Raw genomic sequence first — 24,142 nt, 5'->3', positions numbered from 1 at the left:
TTTGCTAAAATGCTGACTTCAGTAAAGTAATCTTTGGTGTTGTCCCAAAATTCTGCATTTCTAACAAGCATCCAGGTGATCCTGCAGTCCTGTTCCACTGATCACAGCCATAGCAAACTCAGAGGAACATTCAGATTGGAATCCATACTGCAGTCACACGAGTTTTCCTAAAGTCAGTTTTCACATAGATGATCCAATAACAGAGAAAACTACTGAGGTCCTGCTCCAAATTCTAGAAAATTCAACATGAAAGTATTAATAGACTGTAGGTTAGCGCCTCAGTTCTGCAAATGGAAAAATTACCCCTGAGGGGGTAAGCCATTTGCCTTAGTCTTCACGTACCTAGCTACATATGTGTTCAAGATTTTAGTGATGGTTTTCTGAAAACTGCCCTTTGCTTGCTTCATGCAAGACAGTAAATCAGTCTACAGGAGAAGATGTGGGGACAGAATTCATTGTGAACAGTGGAAATGTCAGCAAATTTGACACAGAAAATAAAGGTAATAAAACCAATGAAGATTCAATGAGTGAATCTATGAAAGACCAGAAAACAAAGTATGTATACAAATAGGCATTCTAATACTGACAATACAGCAAATAGGACCACTTCATTCTGATAAGGTATGAGAGACATAAGAGTCAGAAGCCATCATCTGGACTTCCACTGTTCTTTATGTGGTGAGCAACCCAGGTTCAGGTCTACCATCAATCCTATTCTTTCTCTATTGCACTAGATCAGAACCTAATATGCAGTCCTCATGGGATCAGGCTAGCGCTAAGGTTATAATCCTATTACAAGGTGTTCAGGATTTAAGAGAACATCTGTCTCCAACAATTAGCCCAACCCATGTCATTTAGGCATAGATTGAAAGCAAAAGCATGTGGTATAGGCTCACAAACGCAAGAATAATTCACTGAGAAGGATTCCAACAGGGCTAGTGCTCACAGTGTACCCTTCATGTACTTCTCTTTGTAATCTTGAGGTCACATCAACACTGATGTTGGCTTTTAATTGCCCTCCAACTCTTCCTTCAAAGATAGAAGACTTCTTGTATAGTTCTGGTAAATATATAAGAGCAAAAATGGGTGACAAAAATTGTACAGAGAATTCTATAATTTAGGCAATCTCTGGCATCGAATATTGAAATTGTTAGTCTGGTGCCCATGTCACCTGTTTTTCTTGTCATCACTCTGGAAAGCCTGGAAGGAATATTAAGTATTGCATATGGATGCTTTGAACTTCTCTGGGAAAGGTATAGGTTCTGGGACCACCATTACTTGTCTGAGGGTCATGCTGGGGAAAGAAGATTACATTCAAAGGGATGTGCTTAGAGAGGCAAGGTGGTGTGAACATCCTTTACTTTTATTTCAAGAGAGATATAGGTGAGATTTAAAACACAAAACATTACAGTAGAAGAAATGGTGAAGGTGTGCTGATAGCCAAGGAGAAACCTCTCCCCCCACCCCACCTTTTTCTTTTTTCTGGAAGACATCCTTAGGGAGCAAAGACAGCAAGGTCCACAGATGACTTCAGGAGAGTATTTGCAGCCTTCACAAGCATGGGCACAGTGGAGCCTGTGAAGAAGGTTAAGAATCATCAGGGATGGGGGACAGCAGATGAGATAGCTGTTCTCCCAGTGACCCCCCAAACCCTGAGTTCTGCTTTATCTTTCCTCAATACTCTTTATTTTTCTTTACTTCATGCCTACATTCTCCTTTACTTTTCTCTGGATCTCAGAATCACTCAGCAGCTGTGAGATAATAAACCTCCAAGGAGGAGGTTTTCCAAGTCCAGCTGGGTACTTATTCAGCTCAGTACTGACAGAGAGAGAGGAGAGTAAGCATACTTTATGTCCTTGTAGAAATTCACACTCCCCATCCATGTTCCCTTACATCTTTACTCAACTCTCCCCCTCCTACCTCAAATCAAAGATTTTACCCTCCTCCTGCCAAGGAAAGGACTCTTGAGAGACCAGAAATAGTCTGGACCAAGACAGTGAGGTAAGTGACTATGAAGACTCTTGGGGTCACCCTCTGCCAGGGCTGGAGGTGCACAGCTGGGAACTGTCTTCCTGGGAGGGAAGGAAAGGCCCTGGGAGTGGGTTCTTACCTGCTTGGGTGTGAATGCAGGCCACAGCTTTCCTTTCTAGAAGCTCCCACTCCATCTTCTGGTCTTTACCATGGGTGTGCAGCCAGACCACAGCCAGGACAGTGGCCCAGACTGAGAGGTCCACATCCTGTATAATAGACAGAGACTTCTCTGAAGACTCTAGGCTGGGGCAGGAAGCCCCTTAAGGACATGCAAAGAGTGCCATGCCCTCCTTACTGGCAAGTCCCAAATTGCTGCTAGATGGTATTATTTGGTCTCCCTCTAACTCTGTAACTTGCAAGGCACAATGATAGGCCATGTACCCCAAGGCAACAGTCTACTGAGTCTTAGAGTAGAAAGGTCATAAGCTTTAAATCCAGAGCTGTGTAGAGACCCTAACACCCATGCAAGGATTACCCAGTTGTGTAAGAGAAACACATGCTTGGCAATCTTATAAAGTGTCTTCATGTTTTTTTTTTCATTCCCACATTTTTATTGGTGTATTATAGTTGTACATAATGGTGGGATTTCTTGTTACATATTTGTACATGCACATAATATAACCATATAAGTTGGCCAACATCATTCCCCATGTTTTAAAATTTTAATCCTCATTCTTAACTCTCCACTAAACAAAGGCATGAGGAATTATCAATAACCAAATTTTTTTTTTTTGGGGGGGTACCAGGGATTGAACTCAGGGGCACTCAGCCACTGAACCACATCCCTAACCCTATTTTGTATTTTATTAGAGACAGGGTCTCACTAAGTTGCTTAGCGCCTAGCTAAATTGCTGAGGCTGGCTTTGAACTCACAATCCTCCAGCCTCTGCCTCCAGAGCCGCTGGGATTACAGGCATGCACCACCATACCCAGTCCCACATTTTTAAAGACAAAAAAATGCTTCATACAGAAGTGAAATGAAGTGCCCAAAGTTAGTATTCCAGCAAATAATTGAGGTGTGACTGATTCTGAATAGTCTAATTGTAATCATACTCCTTAAAAGATAATCTCATCCATAGATCAGAAGACTGCCACCCATGAGTTTCACCAACTGTTCATGAAAACTTCAGGTTATAGAGTCAGTGGATAAAGGGAAATTTCCCATATATATCATGAGCTTTAAAATTTGTAAAAAGCTACCATGTCCTCTTTGAATAGTCTCAATTCTATCAAAATTTTAGTTCCTTCAATTCTTCCTGAAAAGGAAGGTCATGTAAAAGCAGCAGGAACTCCCATGCTGTTTTCATGGTTTAAAAACAAAGGTCACAATTATTTTTGAAAAACAACTGGAGGAGAACATTCTTATGAATTCTCTGACCTCAGTTCAACAGTACTGTGGCAGTTCAGGAAATCTTCTTGCCTCCCCTCTTCCTGTTTCCAATATGCTGATGTTGTTTGTAACCAAACCAAACCTCTGATTTTCATATGCAATGACTTTTGAGGCAGATTGCTCCCCCTTTCAACTGTGGCATTGAGAATTTAAAACCAAAAGCTATTCTTTAGTTGTATTATTACTATATTTTCTGTTTGCAGTAGTGGTGGTCGCATTGTTTCATGAAAAAATTGCAATTCCTTGTTTAGCAGACTTTAGGAATCCCAAAACTCTTGACTAACACTTTAGTTCTCTTTTCTGTCATCCTAAGACTTTAGTTCTCTTTTCTGTCATCCATGAATAGGAAAATCTGATCTATATCCTCATCAAAATCTTCACAGAAGATATATAAAAATTCAGTTTCATGGTTTAAAAATATATTCCATTTTAAAATCAATTCATAATTAACTGTTCTGAATGTTCAACTCCTTCACTCTTGGTCCAGATATTCATCATTACAAAACATTCAAATTCCCTCCTGAAATAAGTATCTACCAGGTCTCTGACTCACTTGATTTGTTGGCTTTGTTGCCATGTCAAAAAGGAAACGTCAACCTGACATGTCTTGTGCTCCTTGAACTTCATCATCCCTGCTCCAACTTCTGAGTATTTAAAAATCATTCTTGTATTTTAGAAATAAAATCCAGACACAGAATGAATTTTAAATTGTCCAGTAGCTATACCTTAAAAAGTAAAATGCAAATAGGCAGAATTTTATTATTATTTTACTTTATTTTGTTTTTGGTGCCAGGGATTGAATCCAGGACCTCAATATGCTAAGCATGTGTTCTACTGGTGAGCTCTGAATTCAACTAGTATCTATGTAAGCCAATACACTATAAAAATGATTATTTTAACTTGAAATCAATATAAAATAATTTTGATAGTACATTGTACATTGTTTATTTTTTACCTGAAGTCAGTATATATTTCAGAACATAGAACACCTCCATTCAATTAAAATTTTTATTTTAACCTTAGCCACAATTCCAAGGCTCGATAGCCACAGGTGACTCATGGATGTTGCATGTTCAGATCATAGAATATCTGAAGGTTAGTTCATTGTTTTCTTAAGTTTGAAAGTTTGAAATGGGATTTGTCTTTTATGTTTTTGACAGCCATCATATTTTATCAATTTCTCTAGGAGTAGAAGTTTTAGCAAGTTACCTTAACTGAATGTACATTCTGAATTTATTTTATCTATGTCAGTATATTTCAATAATTAAAATAACTAGGTGGCTCCAATTTGTACTCACTTATCCTGACTTTGATGAACATTTTTATGTATGAACCACATTCTTTACTATTAATAGTGGGGTTATCATTAGTGGTTCTGAGGACAGATAGTCCTATCATTAAATGCAGCTTTGCCACTCACTGGCTCAGACACATATTTATACTTCTGTAAGCTTCAGCTTCTTTATCTACAAACAACAACATGAATAGGACCCACCTTATTTAATTGAAGTGAGGAGTAAATGTGGTCATGAATGTTAAGTTAGCACAATTCCTGGTACAGAAGACAAACTGAGTTTTAACTTTACATTTAAGATGTCTGGAAGGGAATATTATTTTAAATCCAAAGGATTGTTACTTTCTCCTTGTATTCCATCAACCTTCACATGAACTCCTACTAGCTGGCCCATAAATTCCTTGTTATTTCTATTCTAAAATAACCAGAAAAACTTTCAACCTTGACTTATTAGAAGTTAACTATGTCTGTGGATCCCTCTGTGTTCTGCTTTCTCAGGTGGATCCTGATCTACCCTTTTATGGTTTGGATCTGTAATGTACCCCAAAGATGTCAAAACTTGTTCTTCAATGCAACAATGCACTGATGGAGCTTTTAGGACATGATTAGATAATGAGGGCTCTGACCTCATCAGTATATTAATTCATTTGGTAGATTAATGATTTGAGTGGATTATTAGGAGAAGGCAGGGCATTTTTGGAAGAAGTGGGACATTAAGGACATGCTCTGAATGCTATATCTTGTCCCTTGCCACCCCACTTCCTCTGCTCTTTCTCTGTTTCCATGCTGCCATGAACTGAGCAACTTTACTCCACCAAGCACTTCCTCCAGGCTATTCTGCCTCACCTCACACCTAAAGCAATGGAGCCAGCTGACCATGGACTAAAAACTCTGAGCCAAATCTTTCCTCCTTTAAGTTGCTTTTGTCAGGTATTTTGGTTATAGTGATGAAACAATGACCAATACACACCCCCACTCCTCATTACAAACTTTACTTCCTTAAAAGTATACCTACTCCATTGTTTTCTTTGAATCTTACCTGGGCAGGGTGTGCAGCAAGAAGGTCTTCCAAACTCACACCTAGGATCTTAGTCAGATCTTCATTCAGATCCCAGGAACCATTTGCTTTTTGGAGGTCAATCAGCTGCATAAGTTTAGTGCCTCCAATCACTTTGAGGGAAAAATAGAAAAAAAGAACGAGAGGAAACCACTGAGCCCCTGAACTCTGAGCACACCTGAGATAAGCTGCAGGATTCAGAGACAGGCTGCCACAGTCTGCTCCAGAGAGAATGGTCAGACAGTACCCAGGTCTATCTTCAAACCCAAATTGTAAAAGGATGACTAGGGAAATGGGGGCCCAAACAGGGTGAAAGCAGAGTTCTGCTGTTTCCAGACAGAACTCTGTTGCCTGCAGACAACATATGCAGGTAGAGGGGGGGGGGGGGAAAGGCTGTGTTTATTTAGAAATCATTCCATTAGTCGACATTATAGACTAGAAAGTCTACATGGTAGATTAGAGAAGTGAAATAAGGCCACCTCACCTTTATGATAACTTTTTGACTTGGTCCTACTGTTGTTGGAAGAACATGGGTTTCCCATCATAGAGACAGAACCGCTGAGATATGAGCATGTATTCCCCAAGCTCTGAGTATATAATACAGGTGCGCTTGATCCTATGTGTAACAAAGAGTGGTGAGAAAATGTCCCTGGAAAGATGCTCACTTACACTGTGGACCACGGTGATTTATAGGCCTATGGGGATGTTAACCATTCTCCTGATATGTCATGGTAGCAACGAAAGCTGAATCCCATGTAACCACAGATAAAAACAATCATTATAGCCTGAGTTCTGTTGAAAATCTGAAAAATACCGATGTACACAATGAGTTGCCCTTGCTGTCGGCAGCAGGCCAAAATAATATAAAGTCTAAGGATTATTTGAGACACACACTTTCCCATCCATATCAGTCAGCTTCAGTTTCTACCCTAACTGTGCTTCTCCCATGAGCTCACCACTGAACACAACACACCCTTACACTCTCAGATCTCTATTTTCTATTATTCCCTCTCTAACCCCTGACACAGGCTAAACAATCTTACCTACCTCTTTACTTTCATTTCAAGAGGCTCCTTCCAACTAAGTCTTAAATGAAGACTCATGAATCCTTGCAAAACATTCTTTTCCCTCCATCTCTCTCACTTGGCTGTTGTTCAATGTACTGCAGTCCAACCATCCAGGTTTGGCAACCTATCCAGTCCAGATCAATATTCCTCCACCCTCACACGGTACCTCCCAAATGTCCTTATTACTATCAGCTCCCAAACTCTTGGTCATCTCCCATCATCCCCTAAGGAAACTGAAAACCAGACCATAGACTTCACTCTATTCCTAGGTCGGCCATCCTCTTGAGAGATTTCAGCTCCCATGGAGACAGCCAGGTTTTTAGCCTTCTCAACTTAATTACTTGGGTTCTATTCTTCTTCAGTCTCACTCTCCAAAGTCATGATGGTTTTGTTATCACAAAGAATTGTTTCACTTATAAAAAATAAATTGAAAAAAAATCTTACTTTTAAATATACTATCCAAGTTTTCCTGTTTTATCTGAATTTTCACTTCCTCTAGATCACTTAAGTCTTTAATCTTTAATCACTTAAGTCTTTAATATATCTTTTGATATATTGCTTTCCTATATATCAACCTCCTTCCATCTTCATTGTGTACTCAATCTACATCTCAATTTTAATTTTTTGCCAACTGCTTATCAACATCTACAAATCCACATTGGTAATTTCCTTTCATTACACCCAATCTAGCAAAACCCCAAAACTGAAATGAGCCCAACTGTTCAGCTGCTTCATTTTTATACCAAAGTTGCTGAAAAGATAAACATAAGCTAAGGGTTTTTTTTGGCGGTGTGGTCCCACAAAATAAGTCAAGGTGCCAAACTTAACTGGACCCTCAACCCTCCTTCACAGATGTTTCTATTTCTCTCTGGACAATCCATTTTCCAACTATTCCCAGTGACTCCTTTAAATATTTGCCTTTTCTTTGAGTCCTGACTTCCACCACTTCCAGTCCCACATCATCCCAAATGTCAGCCATTTGGATAATCATTAGCTACCTCATTATCAAGAACATAAATCAGCTTCATATTTAAACTATTTGTTAAATGATTATGTGCACCTTGTACATGTTACTATCCTTTTCATATTAAATCTCTCTGCCAATAGGTCATATTCTACTTCACTAAGACAAAAAATTTAACACTAGGCAGAAATCCTAGAGGTGGAGGGCAGGCTGGGTTTGTGGCTCAGTGGTAGATTGCTTGCCTGGCATGTGTGAGACACTGGGTTCAGTCCCCAGCACCACATAAGAACAAACAAATAAAATAAAGTTATTGTGTCTATCTACTACTAAATGTGTATATAATTTTTTTGAAAAAAAAGAAAACAATGTTTTTAAAAATATTTCACAGCAATTTCCTTAAAATAGTGTGTGCAGCTATTCATGAGACTTATGCATGGAATAGAACTCACCACATAAAATCCTTGAGTTCACAAAGGCTTTGTACAGAACTGGCCTTGGAATCTGCCTGTAAGCCCGGGGCCCCTGAACTGGCTGCTTGAGTTCCTTGTTTATGGCAATGAATGCTGTGAAGGAGCTGATGACTCCAGATTCAATGCTGATCTTCAACACGTCTTTTTTGTCCATTGCTGGGGTCTGTGTGAGGCCAAGGTCTTTGGTTTGGATGAAGGATTTGGCAGCAAGATGGTGAATAGTGAGGCTGAAAGAAAAAAAAGAAATTTCCAGAGAGGTGGGGAAAAACACCCACATTCTAGCTAATAGGTGCTCTTAAAATTTAGAGATAGCAGAGGAAAGAAAAATTAGAGAAGGAAAGAATAGAAACAGAGTGGCACACAAAGGAAGAATGAATACAAGGACACATTTTAAGCCACAGTCCAAAGAAGGAATCTAAGCAGTAAGAAAGGAGAAAAAAGAAGAAGGAAGAAGAAGAATGAAAGGAACAAGATGAAAAGGCAAGGAAGTGAAGTGGAGCAAAGGGTCAGAAAAACAAGAAAGAGAAGGGAAAACAATTCTCACTCAGCATCTGGCTTGGGTTGGAGAGAAAATGTCAGTTTATCCTCAAATCTTTTGCCCTGGAGCGTGTACTTGAGGCCTACTTCTCCTGTAGCCTCTGCTGCCTACAAATTGGAGAAGAACAAAAGTGATAAAAAGAAAAGGTCACAGAGAAAGTGATCAGAACTGGGGCAACTCCCCAGCTCAGCACATTACCATTTCTTAGTAGTGATTAGGTATCCCAGGAAACCAGAGACCTGAAATGATGGGGGAGACAGAGAGCTGATTCTACCTGGCATTTACAACCTCTTGCTAAAATCCTAATACACCAACCAGCTTCAATGAAACTGTCAGGGCAGTAGCTACTCTGAACAGAGAAACAAATAAGAACTGGAACTCACCGGCATTTTTCCAGTGAGTCGGGCATAGAGGATCAACCTCTGACCCCTAAAGATGACCGTTGGCTCTGGAGAAAGCAAGTTAGCAGACACACCAGGAGGCAAATTCCAGCTCAAGGAGATGTCTTCTACTGCAGGCTGAAGAGAGTGCTTCAGAGACCTAAGAACCTGATGGATGAAAGGAAATACAATAAGCATAAATAAAAAAGGATGAAGATAATTATAATTAACTCAATATTTATCATGTATCAGTTGCTATATGGTACAATACAAGTTATGTCTGATCCTTAACCCTATCTTGGGGATATGGGTATTATTTATCTTGCTTTACATACAGGAAGCTAAGGTTGAGAGATTTAATAGCATAAATGTGAATGAAGGATATGCTAGGGCAAGTTGATCCATGGAGAATGGAACTAGAGAAGGCATGGCAGTAACTGGGAAAGAGGAACTTAGAAACAGAACCAGAGATATCTTTTCCTTGTGCACACTGATAATGGAATATCAATTTGCCACTAAAAGAGGTCCTGAAGCACAGGCCTGGAGTCTCAAACACGATAGCCAAAGCTCTTAGTTTCTGTTTGGGCACTTAAATACAAGACCTAAAGTTCTTTCATGGAGGTTTTTTTTTTTTTTTTTCCTTTTCTTTTTGGTGGTGTTGGGATCAAACCCAGGGCTTCATGCATGCCAGGCAAACACTCTACCACTGAGCAATATCCCCAGCCCAAGCTCTTTCAGAATCTTATCTCTGGACTTCCAGCTATTAGGGTCAGATGCCATTCTCCAAAGTAAAAACATTTGCTGTAAGACCCAATCAGCTCCTCTGAAAATATAATTTATACCTTGGGTATTTGGAAAAATGCATGTTAGAGGCAAGCTAGGCTCTTGCCCTTGCAGCAGTGTCCCCCACCCTGCTGCATACTTGGTCTGGATTGACCACCTCTGGACACATGGCTTGCCCCTCACCTTGGGCTGCATCCTGTCCTTGCCTGTGATAAACTCAGAAGTTCCCCCTGACACCCGGGCAATGCTTTTTATTAAGCTGGTGGAGGCACCTTCTCCAATGCCAAATGAGAAACATCTGTAATTGTAAATGAATGGAGGTTAGACACAGGAACTTATAAAATTTATACATAATGGTGAAAACTACATGATGAGATAGTCTACTTCATTGAGAAAAGTTGTAATAGCCGTTTATTGAGAATATTGTATATTTTGGAACCTTAATAAATTCCTGAAATTAATAGTATGATTGAATCATCCTGAGTCTCCTAAGAGGCAAGGTTGTGTTTCATTTCATACATAAAGAACAAGGACCCTAAGAATTTAAGAAATCTGTGCAAGATCACATCTTTTATAAATGGTAGACATGACACTAGAACACTGCTATGACTAACTACAAGAGTCCCCTAGAAAACCAAGGAAAAGCTAGAAACTGTCATCAGTTCCTGACTGATACTGCTGCATCATGATTTTGCTCCTGCAAGGTTTAGGGCATGGAAATGTGTCTCCTACTCTTAAGGTAAAAGTTCTCATCCTGTTGTGGCCCATGTGCACTGATGGAGATTTTTAACCTCAATTTGGGTTCCAAAATAAAATTGTACATAAACAGACAATGCCTTAGTAATACTATGATAAGCCTTAAAATGGCAGAAATGAAAGTTTTCATCATAAATTCATACACTAGAATGCAGGCTTATGTGTCTATTTTGACATGTGTTTGTGTGACTCATCACCCTCAAGTGACATCAGTATTAGGATTAATGCTCTTAACTTGTGAGGATAAGGACCAGATATGTAATTGCAGTGAATTAACTGGGTTCATTCTCCCAAAAGATCACATCCTGCTAGTCTCTTTATGATCTCATCTTTAAATTTCCATTATGATTTTTAAACTCTAGTCCATATTATACAATGCATATATGCATAATTTTAAATGTTTTTTATTTATAAAAACTAAACTGAAAAATGCCTAGAACTCACTAACATGATTCATGTCAATGATAATAAAAATAATAACGGCAATAAAAACAAAAATGTATATAGTACATATTTTGTGTCAAGGACAATTCCTAGATGTTTTACATAGTTTTATTCTTTTAAGCCTCACAATAAACCTACAAGGTAAGTTCTACTATAAGTATCACCATTTCAGGTAAAGAAACCATTGCTTAGAGATTAATTGATTTTTCCAAACATCTAGCAAGAAGAAAAACTAGAACTTAAACATATGACTTCTTTTTATGACTTCATAGCAATTGAATGTGTGAATCAAAACTTCCCCTGTCCTGATCTCAGCAATGCTGGACTAAGTTGTTTCTGGCGAGGGAGAAGCTGTGCACAATATTTTTAATAATTTATTTGAAAGCAGTAAAGACAATAAGACAATTGAATCAATTGTATACAAAGTCTTTAAGAAGCTAAGTGCCAAATCCTGAAAGAGGAAGGAAGCCAAGAGCTTCGAGCCTGGTACCAGATGTCCATTTACCCTTTGAGGAAAGTGTCAAGTACAAAACGAATGGCCAAAGTGAGAAGAAAAAGCAGCGACTGAGATCTCCAACAGGCTAGTGTCTCTGAAAACCTCTCAGTTGTTTGGACAGAACCCTAGGGTACTACACTCAAGACATAGAGGAGAATTAGAAATAGGCCATCACCATGGCTGAAGTTAATTAGATCCTAATCATATCAAGATTGTCTGATTCTAGTGTACACATCCATCAGAGCAGAGTAAGACCTGCAGGAGGCAGGATATAATTTAGAGGCCTAAAGAATTTCTATGAACATTCATATAAAATATCTGATATCTAAACGAATATAGAAAATCTGAGAAAATTAAGCAATGTGCTTGTGAATAACACAGCTTAAAAAGAAAATCATCATATTAATTAGGAAATATGCTCAAAAACTTGCAAATGAAAAATGACAAGTCCAAATTCAGAATTTAACTACAGATATACTTACATTTATAGTTTTAAAAACTTGACTTAGAAACAAACAAGAAACCTCATAATTAAGTATCTAAACATCTATCTCAAGATACTAGAAAAGGAACAACTATTAAACCAAATATTTTAAATGAAAGAAAATGATGGAAACAGGAACAAATGAAAATAAAACAAAAATTTGTACAAATAGAGAGGATGAACAAAACAAAAAATAGTGGTCTTTGGAAGATCATGAAAATTGAGAAACTTCTATGTGAAGAAAATAGAAGGTACAAGTGACTAATATCAGAATTGAAAAGGTAGTAGTATCACTATAGACATCATGACATTAAGTGACACTTTAAGGTGATATCTGTAGAATGTTACTGCAAAGAAATTTTTTTAAAAATATTCAATTTTTTATAAAAATAAGAACATACAAAAACATAAATTGTTTAAAAAATAATTTCCCATACTTTTCCAGTTCCAGAGAGTCCACTATAACTTCTAGCAAATACTTAAGAAGAAATCTTCCACAGAATAGGGAAAAAGGCAATTTTTGCACTACAAATCTACAGTACACCATTTGAATTAATATCTCAATGAGGCACAGTCATTATACAAAAGTTAATGTAAGAAAAATTAATTTCTTTAGTGAAATTAAATATCTATTCAATAAAAATATGAAAAAAATACTACTTAAAACAATATCAAACACCTAAAGAAAATGAACTAATGAAAAATACATGAAGGTCTCTATGCAGAGAATTATAAAATATTACAGAGAGATTTTGAATGTGTTGTTAGATTAAGGAAATAAATAAATTCACTGATTTTGTGGAAAATTAAGTTTCTCACCTGAATGAAAGAAGATATCAACATAGAATTTGAGATAAAGAGAAAGAATGCTATGTTATTGCATTGGAAATTTGGACATCAGTAAAATTTAAGATTTTTTAAAAAATATTTGCTAGTTCTGTCCCCTGAAATACCTAGAATCAGTATCGGCCAATAGTCAGAAGCATAGGTAGCACTCAATGCCAGTTTCTACCTATGATTCCAACTAAATGGAACAGGGCTTCTTGGGAAATGCTTGAGTGCAGGCCGGGGAAGGGCACATTCTGGGTTGAAAACAAGAAAATATTCAAACACCCAAGAGACACATGGAAAAGATATGGGGGCACATAAAAGGGGCTCCCATTGATCAGATCTGGAAATATTGAGAATCTAAAGAGATGATGATAGTTATGCCACCTACTACATTAAAAAATAGTGGAAGAATTAAAGAATACATATTGATAGAACAAAAGAAGGAAGGGAAGAGAGGAAAGAGAGAAAAGGCTCTTCTTTACAGAAGGATGGCCGCTAGTGAATGTGGAAAACTTGATACTTTAAAAGTCACCATTGTGGGCTGAGGATGTAGCTGTGTGGCAGAGCAACTGCTTTGCACGTGTAGGGCTCTGGATTCAATCCAATCACTGCTTTGAAAAAAAAAAAATCAAACCAAAAAAAGAATAGCATTGCACTACCAGGGATAGTAATAACATAATTTTTAAAGTAACAAATTTGAGTAATGTTGTGGAAAGCAACATGTTTACCAAATTTAAAATTTATCTGTCACAAAGCACCCTGTATGTAACTAAGTTGTCAAAGGTAATATCACCAGGCCCAATGTTACACTTTTGCAATATTTCTACCCCAAATGCTTAGTATTAATTTAAACATGAATTAAAACAGTCAAACAAATACAAACCGAGATTCTACTAAATATCTGTCTAGTTCTCTTTGAACTATCAATCCTATAAAAGTAATGAAAAACTGAATTATTCCAGTAAAAAAGACAAAACAGTCAAAAAAACTAAATAAAATATTTCTTCTTGGATTTGTTTCTACAACAGGAACAAAACTAAAAATCAAATTATTAGAAAACTGACAAATATGGCCTATATGGAATATGATATTATCTCAATACTACATGTTCTAAATTAAATAGTTCTATAGTGACCATTTAGCAGAATGTCCTTTTTTGGGGGGAAGGTAAGTGCATAAACATACAGTTATCCTCCTGTGTCTATAGATTTTCTGTCTACAGATTTAATCAACAGAAGATTAAAAATAAATTTTAATTTTGTCTATACTGAACAGGTATAGACCACTTTTTCTGTTATTTCCTAAATAGTAAAGTATAGCAACAATTTACCTAGCATTTGCATTGTAGTAGGTATTATGAGTAATCTAGAGATGGTTAAAAGTATATGGGAGACTGTAAGTATGTTATATACAACTACTATGCCAAGTATGTCAGAGGTGAACATCTTCTGATTTTGGTAGTTTAGGGTTGTTATGGAACCAATGCTGCACAGAGACTGAGGGACAAATGTACCTTGTAAATAGATGGAAAACTCAGCATAGTAAATACTAAATCCTCCAAAAATTGATTTTAGGGGGCAGGCAAGAGGTGGAATGAGATGGACATGATTACCCTAGGTACATGTATGAGTGCACATATTATGTGATGTTGAATTGTGTACAACCAGAAAAATGTACAGTTGTGCTGCAATTATGTACAATGGATCAAAATGCATTATGATGTCATATGTGCCTAATTAAAATAAACTAATTAATTAAAAAATTGATTTTAAAAAGTCAGTATAATTCTAATCAATATCCTACTAGACATTTTTTGGTTAAAAACTGACAAGGTAATACTACAGTTACAATATAAATACAGGGTCCTAAATATAACTAAATGAAATAAACAGACCAATCGAGGGGTGCAGGAAATCTAGAATCAAGCCACACAGGTACAGGCACATACTTGTGAAAACAGGGCATGCCCATCAATGAGGGAAATGCAAAATTTTCCATAAATGAGAAAAAAATTGATGTTTACATGATAAAAATAAAACATGATCTGCTACTACACATGTTACACAAACATAATTTACAAATATGTTCTATATCTAAATAGAAAAGACGAAATGACAAAATATAAAAACAACAAAAGAAAATACCTTCATTATGTTGGATAAGAAAGTACTTCAAATAAAACATACACACACACACACACACAAATACATCTAAAAAACACTAATCATAAAGAAAAAGAACAAAAATTGAATTATAATAAGAATAACCATTACTCAAAAGATAAAATTTTGAGGGTAAAAAGGCAAGCTATATAGTGAGAAAACATATTTTTGGAACATACAGTCAGCAATGTGCTTGCATTCAGATTATAAAGTGAACTATAGATAAATGATATAATATAAAATTTTAAAAAAATAGGAAAGCAAATTGAATCTCTGTCACAAAAGGAGACAACTGAATGGCCAATACAGATGAAATTATGTATGATGTTGAGCCACTGAGAAACTATAAGTTAAAACTATAATGAGATATCACTTTAGATATACAATAAATTTTGGATAGAAAATGAAGCAACTAAAAACCTTCTGTAAAGACATTGTGAATTAAATGACTATAGCCACTTGAAAAACTGTCTGGCATTTCCCTCAAATTCTGCAACTCTGTCTACTGAAAGAAATATATATGTATATAAATGTCAATACCCACTCCTCCCTCCACATCCATGGGGGATTGGTTCCAAAATCCCATGTGGAAACAACTTCCAGATCTGATACTCAAGTCCCTTGTGTAAAGTGGTATAGTATTTTCATATGACCTACACATATCTTCCTGTATAATTTAAATCATCTTTAGATTACTTATAATACCTAATACAATATAAATATTACATAAAAATTTGAATCCACAGATATGGAACTTGTAGATGTGGAGGGTTAACTATAAAGATGTGGGTGAACAAAAGGTAAATACAAGGATGAAAGAATGTTCATAGCAGCATTATTTTTAACAACAAACCAAAGTCCATCAGCATTTGAATCAAGAGAAACTACATTATGGTTATTCCATGGAATAATATTCACTAATCAAAATTTACCATGGCTACATGCAACATATGTTTGCATCTCAACACACTGTAGAAAACAAGAAGAAAAACTATATATATATATATATATATATATATATATATATATATATATATATATATATATATATAGAGAGAGAGAGAGAGAGAGAGAGAGAGAGAGAGAGAGACAGAATAACCTACTATATAGCTCACTTATTTTAAACTGAAAACAAGGACAGACAACCCATTGAGTTATAAGTCAGGAGAACAAGTGGATTGGGAGTGAGAACAGGATATGAGTGAAGGGTAAAGAGGAAGAAGTTTGATAACATTCTAGCTCTAGACCTGTGTGGGGTCACTCTGTGCTCATTGTGATAGTTCATCAAGCTAAATCACAGTAATTCATGTAGTTTCCTGTTTAACTTTGTCAAAGACGTTTGTAATAAAGAAAAACACACTAATCAAACCTCTCTTCTATTGTGGCTTAGAAAAATAAAGGACAAAGAGTTTTCTGTGTTGTTGGTGTTATTTGGAAAACTACCATTTGTTTCTGTAAAGAAAAATACATTTTCAACTGGTAAGAATAAAATTTTAGAATGGGTCATTCTTCTGCAAGCATTGTCAACAGTGGTATCACGAGGCTGTAGGTTTTATGTGGCCCTACTGCAGTGTGGTCACCCCAGCAGAAATCACTTTCAGTTCGTACCTGTGTTTATTGCTGTTAGACTGAACTTCTTTAATTACACTAAATGTGTCAGTAACTTCTCCATCTGTGAAGACAAAAAGCTGTACAAAGAAAGAAAATACACATCAATCCTCAATCTCATTGCAAGGTATCAGGATTTGCCCTTGAAAACCCCAATTGTTTCATTCCAGAGACTCCAAGGGCTCTTCAAACAGGCGTGCACTCTTCCATGTTCCACTGTCACTGGGATCCTGTCCTCGCAGGATTGCTGGAAACACTGGGGATTTGGGGCTTCTCCACACACTGACTTTGCCAGAGGCTTTGGGGCATTCCACAGAGGTAGTTCCACTGTCCATCCAATTGAGTGAAGGGATAAGAAAAATACCACTTCTCTTTATTATAAAATAGAGTCTTCAAAATACACACCATATTTTAAAATTCCTGCAGTAAAGCTCAAGGACATTAATTCTTTCATTTTCTCTGTGTCCTTCTGTTAAGTCTGTTCCATTTCCTACCTGTAGGGGGTGACCAGGGATGGAGGGCTTCCTGTAAATGTTCTGAAGTGGTGCCAAGATTTCAGTGCCCCCTAGATCTGCTCTCATGAGCTTAACTCTGTTCACTGCCTCTTCCATTGTTTGCTGAGTGTACTTCACACTCTCCCTGAGAGAAACAAAAGCATCCAGTTGCATGGTGGCAGCTTCATATTGCCTGCTGCTGAGAAACCCCATCAAACAGCAATCCTTCCCAGCCTCTCAGGAGGCTGAGACAGGATTGTGAGTTCAAAGCCAGCCTCAGCAAAAAGTGAGGCACTGAACAACTCAGTGAGACCCCGTCTCTAAATAAAATACAAAAAATAGGGCTGGGGATGTGACTCCGTGGTCTAGTGCCCCTGCTGAGTTCAATCCCTGGTAACCCCCCTACCTAAAAAAAAGAGCAATCCCACCCCAAATCCCCCAAACTCAGGTCGACCCTTCAGTAATCCTACAGTGGTACACCTCATGCTTTGAATATAGACTTTGCTGCTCTGCCACTGAAGCTTATTTTAAAATGGACATGTTTTCTTTTCCTCTCCTCCCTCTCCCATTCCCTAACCTAGGGGTGGGGGATGGGCTATCTTTTTCCAGTCTTAGGCTGATAGTTATCACACCTGCTTTAGGAACCAAGTAACTCAGACTTCAGGAGGGGCTCCAGAGATCTAAGAAATGGCTATCTCCCAAATTAACAAGTGAATCACAACCTCCCACAGGCAACACCAAAACTGTTCTTACAAAACACCTAGAACTGTTCTTACAAAACCTTCAGTTCTCCCTGATGGGCAGAATCACACCTTGTGGAACAGGAGTCCCTTAGCTTCCCCTTTGCCAGAAAAGGAATAAGCTTTTTCCTTTTCTCAAAACAATGTCCTCATTATCAAATTGGCATCAGACACAAGAAATGAGCTTTTGGTAACAGTAATCCCTTTACAATAGAGTTCCTCCCTTTAAAGTATTTATTTTCTGGCCTTTTCAGGGACTTACGGAAAAAATTCCTTATAGGAAGATCCAAATTGATAGATGTTGAAATAACAGCCTATAGGCAAACTCTTCAGCAGCAGAATCAGTGTTTCCTGAAGGGGAGAGAGGATGAGGAGAGAGTGAGAGGATCTTCTCTAGACCTTGTGGAGCCAACTCTTGGGGCGGTAGCCTGTCACCTTGGTTCCATGCCACTTTACCTTCCAAGGCCTCCGAGTGGTCATACCAGCTGCTGCTCAGGTGGAGAACAGACCTACACCTCCAAATGCACCCCACTTTAATGCCTCAGATTCACCCTCACTTGTCTACCTGACTCAGAAGAAGAAACTGGATTTACCTGGGCTGCCTCTATGCGTGACTGAGACTGGTTCTGGTTATTCATGGGACACTGCATACTTCCTGAGCAGTCCATAAGGAAGACAAATTCTCCACAGGTCACAGATGCCTCATCTTCAGGAATGTCTGGATAGAAACTCACCATGACAGAAGGATCTCCCATTAAACTATCTATAAAAAAATAAGATAAAGATCCTGGGGGCTAGGGGAAACAAGAGCCCAAGAATCTTAAAATTCCCAGGAAGTAATTGTAGTGTACACAATAGGGGACAGGAAAAACTGAAATATAAACAACACTGTGGTTGATCCTTATTCACAATCTTCTTACAAAGGGCTTGAGGTGAGTTATAAACATATAAAACATATAGAAATAGATCACATATCAAAGAGAAGAGAGAGGGTAGAGGTTAGTAGGCACAAACAATAATTATAATAGTGTATTAGTGTGAAGTACTCATTCATGCTCCCCACAAGAAAAGGAAGCTGTGGGATTAGAAAAATCTTTGGTAAACTAAAATAGCTTCATACAAATAATGGTGTGAGGAGACAAGGGGAGACCACCCTTTATGGATAAAATGTCAAAGCCATTGCTGAGATTTCATTTTGAGATGTGAATGAAAATTGATACTGGAGTTGAAACATCAGTTACCGAGATGGAAATGAAATGAGAATGGCTGGGTTATATTGACTCCATTTTTAAAGTTCAGAGAGTATAAGAGGCTATGGAATTATATACCATTATCCTATTTTTGTAAACTGATTCCAGAATGGTAGAATTAAAATCTTAGTAGCCCTGAGATTCAGTATGACCATGAGACCTATTTCAGTTTAATCTTTTATCCATGGGATAGTCTACTAATCAAACAGGCTACTTAATATAGTAGATGTCACCCAAAAAACTTTTGATAGAAGAGGAGTTGAAAAAATGATGTTTACATAACCTGGACATCTGGATATATAATGCAGCACTGTTTTGATAGGTGAAGGTAGATTCCTTTCTGAAATGAGAGACACCTGGGTCTTATGGGGTTGGCACTGCCCTGAGAAGTCAGAAAGGTTGAATGAGAATGTTGGGAGTTAGTACATATGAACTGTTCAGAACACCACCAGATACATGGTGAGCACTGCGTGTGTATATTGTCTACTATAATTCTTTCAGCCTCCTACAAATTATCTTTAGCTTCACCAGTGCTGCTTACTTGATTTCAAACAAGGTATTTCAAACCTTAGTTCTACCACTTGTTATCTCCAATTTCCTCATCTGAAAATCATGGTAATAAGACCTATTTTATGATTGTTTTATTGGTTAAGTGATACAATACTTTTAAGGAACTTTCTTGATGGCCACATTAACCTCTTAGTAATATTTATATAAAATTAGTTTTAAATATTACAGTCATTTGTTAAATATAAATTTTAATTTTAAAATTGCATTCTTAATATAGTTAACAAACCCATTCTAAATTAAAAAAAAAAAACAAACAAACAATAATGTAGTGTGTTTTCCTCTCATACTGATATGCTTCATGTGGCATAAGTTCTAAAAGTTTTTACTGAGCCAGGCTGCCATTCAAGGTTTTCCTTTTCATCATTGTGTATATATAACATCCAATCAACTAAACCAATATATGATCAAGAAGCAGCACCTGCTGCAAGGAATTCATAAGACTGATAAAAACTGCCCCTCATATTATTCTATGACCTGCAGAGTTAGTCATGAGGAGCAGTTGAGAAAATCTGCATGGGAACAACAACCTTGAGGGGAAAGAGACAGAAATCTCAATCCTTATCTTTAAGATAAGGTTTAAATAATACTCAGTAAAGGCCAGGTTCCTGCTAGGATATTTCAAGAAGGAGCTCACCAATAGGAAAAGAAACACCAGGTAACTAACTGATAGAATGTGCAGCTTCGTGGGAGGGAAACTAGTTATAGCAAATATTTTTGAGGTTAGGAGGCCCTGAGTGACTTCAGCATGAAAAGCTAGAAGAAAAGTTGGACAAGTGAGGTCCCACCAAGAGTGCCAATTTGTAAGCTCAAACATGAAGCAACCATGGCCACACATCAGCACTGAAAGCCTGGGAAAGCTTATGGAAGCAATTCCAGGGAACAGTCCTCATAGAAGTTGTAGTTACAGAGACAAAGGCCTAGCCCCAACCATGTCATTGTGAATGTGACTGTCCCCAAGAATGCCTCCATTCCATCCATGTGGAAAAGGTTGCTGAGTCGCAGTATCTCTTCTGTCATGAAAATGGAAGCAGCATAGAAGGCCAAAGAAAGAGACTGACTCAGGTTATTTCACTTTTAGTTATGAAAAAAAAAAGGACATATATATTTAGGAAGACTTAGAAAAAAAGGAGCAAAAAAAAAAACCTCAGTAAGAAACTCTGCTTACTAATTTACAAACCTGAGTCTTAAAAATTAAGAAACCAAGGCATGTTAAAAGTAATTTGAAGAGGAACAGTGTTGATTATTGTAAAAGGTAAATAAATTAAAGCCATAGATCTATCCACTTAAAATGGCTAAAATGTTAAAATTTTATTTATATTTATCAAAATTAAAAAATAAATAATTGCAGTGATATTATATGTAGCTGTGATCAATTAACCAATAAAGTATTTGTTTAATTTAAAAAGAAATTTAAAAATTCAATTTTGTGTTAATCTAATCACAAACACCACTTGTATATTTCTTGATTTTTAAAATGTTTTTTCCTAATACGTATGGTATAATATACTGGCAATCTGTTGGTAGGGCTTACTTTCATTATACTTCCAATTCCTTAGAAGTTTTTTTTCAAAATTATTTCAATGTGTCAACATACATTATTTTAGTAGCTGCATAATAACTTATCAAGTTGTTGAAAGTTTGGTATATTTAGTCCAAGTGAGTCATTGTGATTTTTTTACTGATATTTTATATTATTAACATTATTAATAATATTAACACATACCTAGTGCATATTTTTACTTATATTTATATTTGCTTCCTTAGGTAATATTCCCCAAACAGGAATTACCACAAAGATTATATATTTTCACCTGTGATGTGGTTTGGATGTGATATGTTCCCCCAAAGCAAGGACGTTTAAAGGAGAAAGGACTAGGTCATGGGAGCCTTAACCCAAATAGTGAATTGGGTGTGCATTGGGGGTTGTGCTTTTGGAGTATAAATTTTATATTTGTCAAGTGGAGTCACTCTCTGCTTTCTGATCATCATGTGAACTGCTTTTCTCTGCCACACTCTTCTGTCATGATGTTCAGCCTTACCTTGAACCCAGAGAAGTTTGTGGACTGAGACCTCTGAAACCACCAGCCCCCAAATGAACTTTTCCTTTTCTAAAATTGTTCTTGTCAGGTCTTTTAATCACAACAGCAAACAAGCTGACTATACTAAACCTATATGCCAAATTTATCTCAAAGAGATTAAAAACCAATTATTTTTCAACAATCTATATCACTCCTTTTGAAAAAATAGGCATGACTGGATTTGGAAATCTTTTAGGTTTGAATGGGGAAAATGTCACATATTTGTATTTGCATCTCTTAAAATTGATGATTGTCACAGGTATATAACTGGCTGTTTTCTGTTGTGAATTTATCTGTTTATGCCCTTTCCCCAATTCTCTGCTAATCTACTTAAACTTGCCTACAAGACAATACCACAGGATACTCCCGAACCTGACCACTGTGCATGCTGTAGACTCTTTCAGTATTTCAAATTGACGTGTTCACCTGCTACTGGGAAGAGGAAATGGAAGTGAGAATATTTGACAGTGATTCCAAGATAGACAAACACCTCCTAGGAGGTGAGGACAAATGAAGAAAGAATATACCTGGCTTCTTCTCAAGCATCCCTCTCTCCACAGATACTCGGGGGCTGTGTACCTCCCTGTAGTAAATCAGGAGTTCCACGTCCCTGTCAAACTTGTGTCCTTCAGCCAAGGAAACCTGAGTTAGGGACCAGCAAGGGAGTCAGGTTAGAACATCACTCTTTGCTGCCTGGAGCTGAGGTCAGAGTTGAGGACCACACAGGCTTTCTCCACCAGTGAGCATGAGCAGGGGCAAAGGGGAGAATCAGGAGAAGACTCAGTACATTAAACCTGGGAGAGGAGGGAGTACAATGCATCCCCCTCTGGGTTAATAGGGAAAAGTAAGGACCACCTGGGAAGGGCTAGACAAAGTCAGGACCCAAGGAACAGCATCCTGGCAACAACAGTCCTCTCTTACTGATTACCTGAGCAGAAGTCTTATCATCTGCAAGGAACTCAACAGCACTCAAGGGGCAGTTGGAGTGGACTCTCTGGATGCCATGCTGGGAGCTGATGGTGGCAACCATGCTGAGTGTGTATGGCAGTTCCTCCAAGGGGACTAGGGGAGCTTTTATATCAAGGCAACTGTCCTCAAGCCGTCCTATAAAAAGTGAACTTCATTCTGTTTCCCTTAATTTTTAGCACCCCCATAAATATAAAGGGAATTCTCCTATTATGCCACCACTATTACTCAAAGGGGAGAGGTACTTACCTGAAAGATGGTATCTAGGATTTAGGATGGCTGGGAGCACATAGCGCAGGGCCCCATCAGCGTCCAAGGGCAGCTCCTGCACATACCTCAGGGTAAGCTCCACCTTTGACCCAGGCTGGAGATTCCCCACATTGCAACAGAAGACATCTCTGGAGTCTGAGTCCTCCTCCAATAAGTAGGCCTCCTGACCCTGGGATAAGGCATCCTCATATTTGTGTTGGGCCTAAGGAAAATAGGAGGGATGGGAAAGAAAGGTAACAACAAATGAAAAGACAAGACTGAAGAAAATGAAGACTGTTAGAGAAATTAATGGGTCTTGTCAATTTCATAGCTGTAGGTTGAATGCCTCTAATTGATTTATCCCTAAATGATCTCAGGAAATCAGAATTTAGAAGTGCATAGATAGAAAAGCATCCAACTCCAGCATTTTTTGTGAAGGTGCATTTGAATGAAATCTTAAAGAGTGCACATTAATCATTAAGGTAAAAGGAAGGGAGAAGACAAAGGACTCATCTCTTGTACCTCCATCTTGTCCTGTAATTCTGCCACAATTTTCTTCCCATCTACCAAGGCCTCGAAGCTATAGACAGCAGAGTCTTCATCCATGGGGAACACAAAGGAGGCCTCCAAAGGGACTTTCTCCTCATTTTCATAGTTTAAGGTTGCAGACACACAAGCCACAAACTCATGGATGGACAAGGTCACAGAGATGCTTTTCAGTGCCACTGGGGATAGATCAGGATTCAAGGGTTCAACACACTACAATAAAAGGCCTCCTGCAAGCCAAGAATTGAGCTAGGTATCAAAGACACACTGGTACACAAGAGTTAGAAATCAGGCTTACCTGGCTTCTTTTGGAGAGTGATTAGGCCACAGGAGCCCTCCATGCTGACACCGTGTCCTGAGGAAAAGATACATCATGAGCAGAATGACATGTTGGGAGATATGCATCCAAACATTAATACATTATGAGCCTCCTTCTTGCATAAGAATACATTCAGGAGGTCACATTTTGTGCTAGGAAGAAACATGGAGGAGAT

At 37.7% G+C, this 24,142-nt stretch overlaps 2 protein-coding genes across 4 annotated transcripts in view; one reads left to right on the top strand and one right to left on the bottom strand.

The window, feature by feature from the left end:
* Positions 1-24,142, top strand: part of LOC114088830 (olfactory receptor 8G50-like) — a 170,479-nt gene that overhangs the window by 72,732 nt on the left and 73,605 nt on the right. The window lies entirely within an intron of this gene.
* Positions 1,343-24,142, bottom strand: part of Vwa5a (von Willebrand factor A domain containing 5A) — a 29,074-nt gene continuing 6,274 nt past the window's right edge. Inside the window, exons 2-18 of one of the 2 annotated variants that reach the window (XM_027930622.2) lie at positions 23,947-24,003; positions 23,625-23,827; positions 23,103-23,325; positions 22,816-22,991; positions 22,415-22,529; positions 18,583-18,752; positions 18,252-18,340; positions 17,250-17,394; positions 16,756-16,835; positions 10,158-10,272; positions 9,195-9,359; positions 8,818-8,918; positions 8,253-8,500; positions 6,257-6,388; positions 5,755-5,885; positions 2,111-2,237; positions 1,343-1,575 (exon numbers count right to left, since the gene is read on the bottom strand). In XM_027930622.2, the coding sequence (XP_027786423.2) occupies positions 1,496-1,575; positions 2,111-2,237; positions 5,755-5,885; positions 6,257-6,388; positions 8,253-8,500; positions 8,818-8,918; positions 9,195-9,359; positions 10,158-10,272; positions 16,756-16,835; positions 17,250-17,394; positions 18,252-18,340; positions 18,583-18,752; positions 22,415-22,529; positions 22,816-22,991; positions 23,103-23,325; positions 23,625-23,827; positions 23,947-23,989 (2,343 nt within the window). In that variant the 5' untranslated portion in view covers positions 23,990-24,003 and the 3' untranslated portion in view covers positions 1,343-1,495. Of the gene's footprint in view, positions 1,576-2,110; positions 2,238-5,754; positions 5,886-6,256; positions 6,389-8,252; positions 8,501-8,817; positions 8,919-9,009; positions 9,051-9,194; positions 9,360-10,157; positions 10,273-16,755; positions 16,836-17,249; positions 17,395-18,251; positions 18,341-18,582; positions 18,753-22,414; positions 22,530-22,815; positions 22,992-23,102; positions 23,326-23,624; positions 23,828-23,946; positions 24,004-24,142 lie in introns of those variants that run through there. The other variant, XR_011708616.1, reaches the window with a different exon arrangement.

This window comes from Marmota flaviventris, chromosome 9, assembly GCF_047511675.1.
Source record: "Marmota flaviventris isolate mMarFla1 chromosome 9, mMarFla1.hap1, whole genome shotgun sequence".
NCBI lineage: Eukaryota > Metazoa > Chordata > Mammalia > Rodentia > Sciuridae > Marmota > Marmota flaviventris.
The sequence above is the reverse complement of the archived record's forward strand: the minus strand, read 5'-3'. Positions and strand labels throughout refer to the sequence as shown.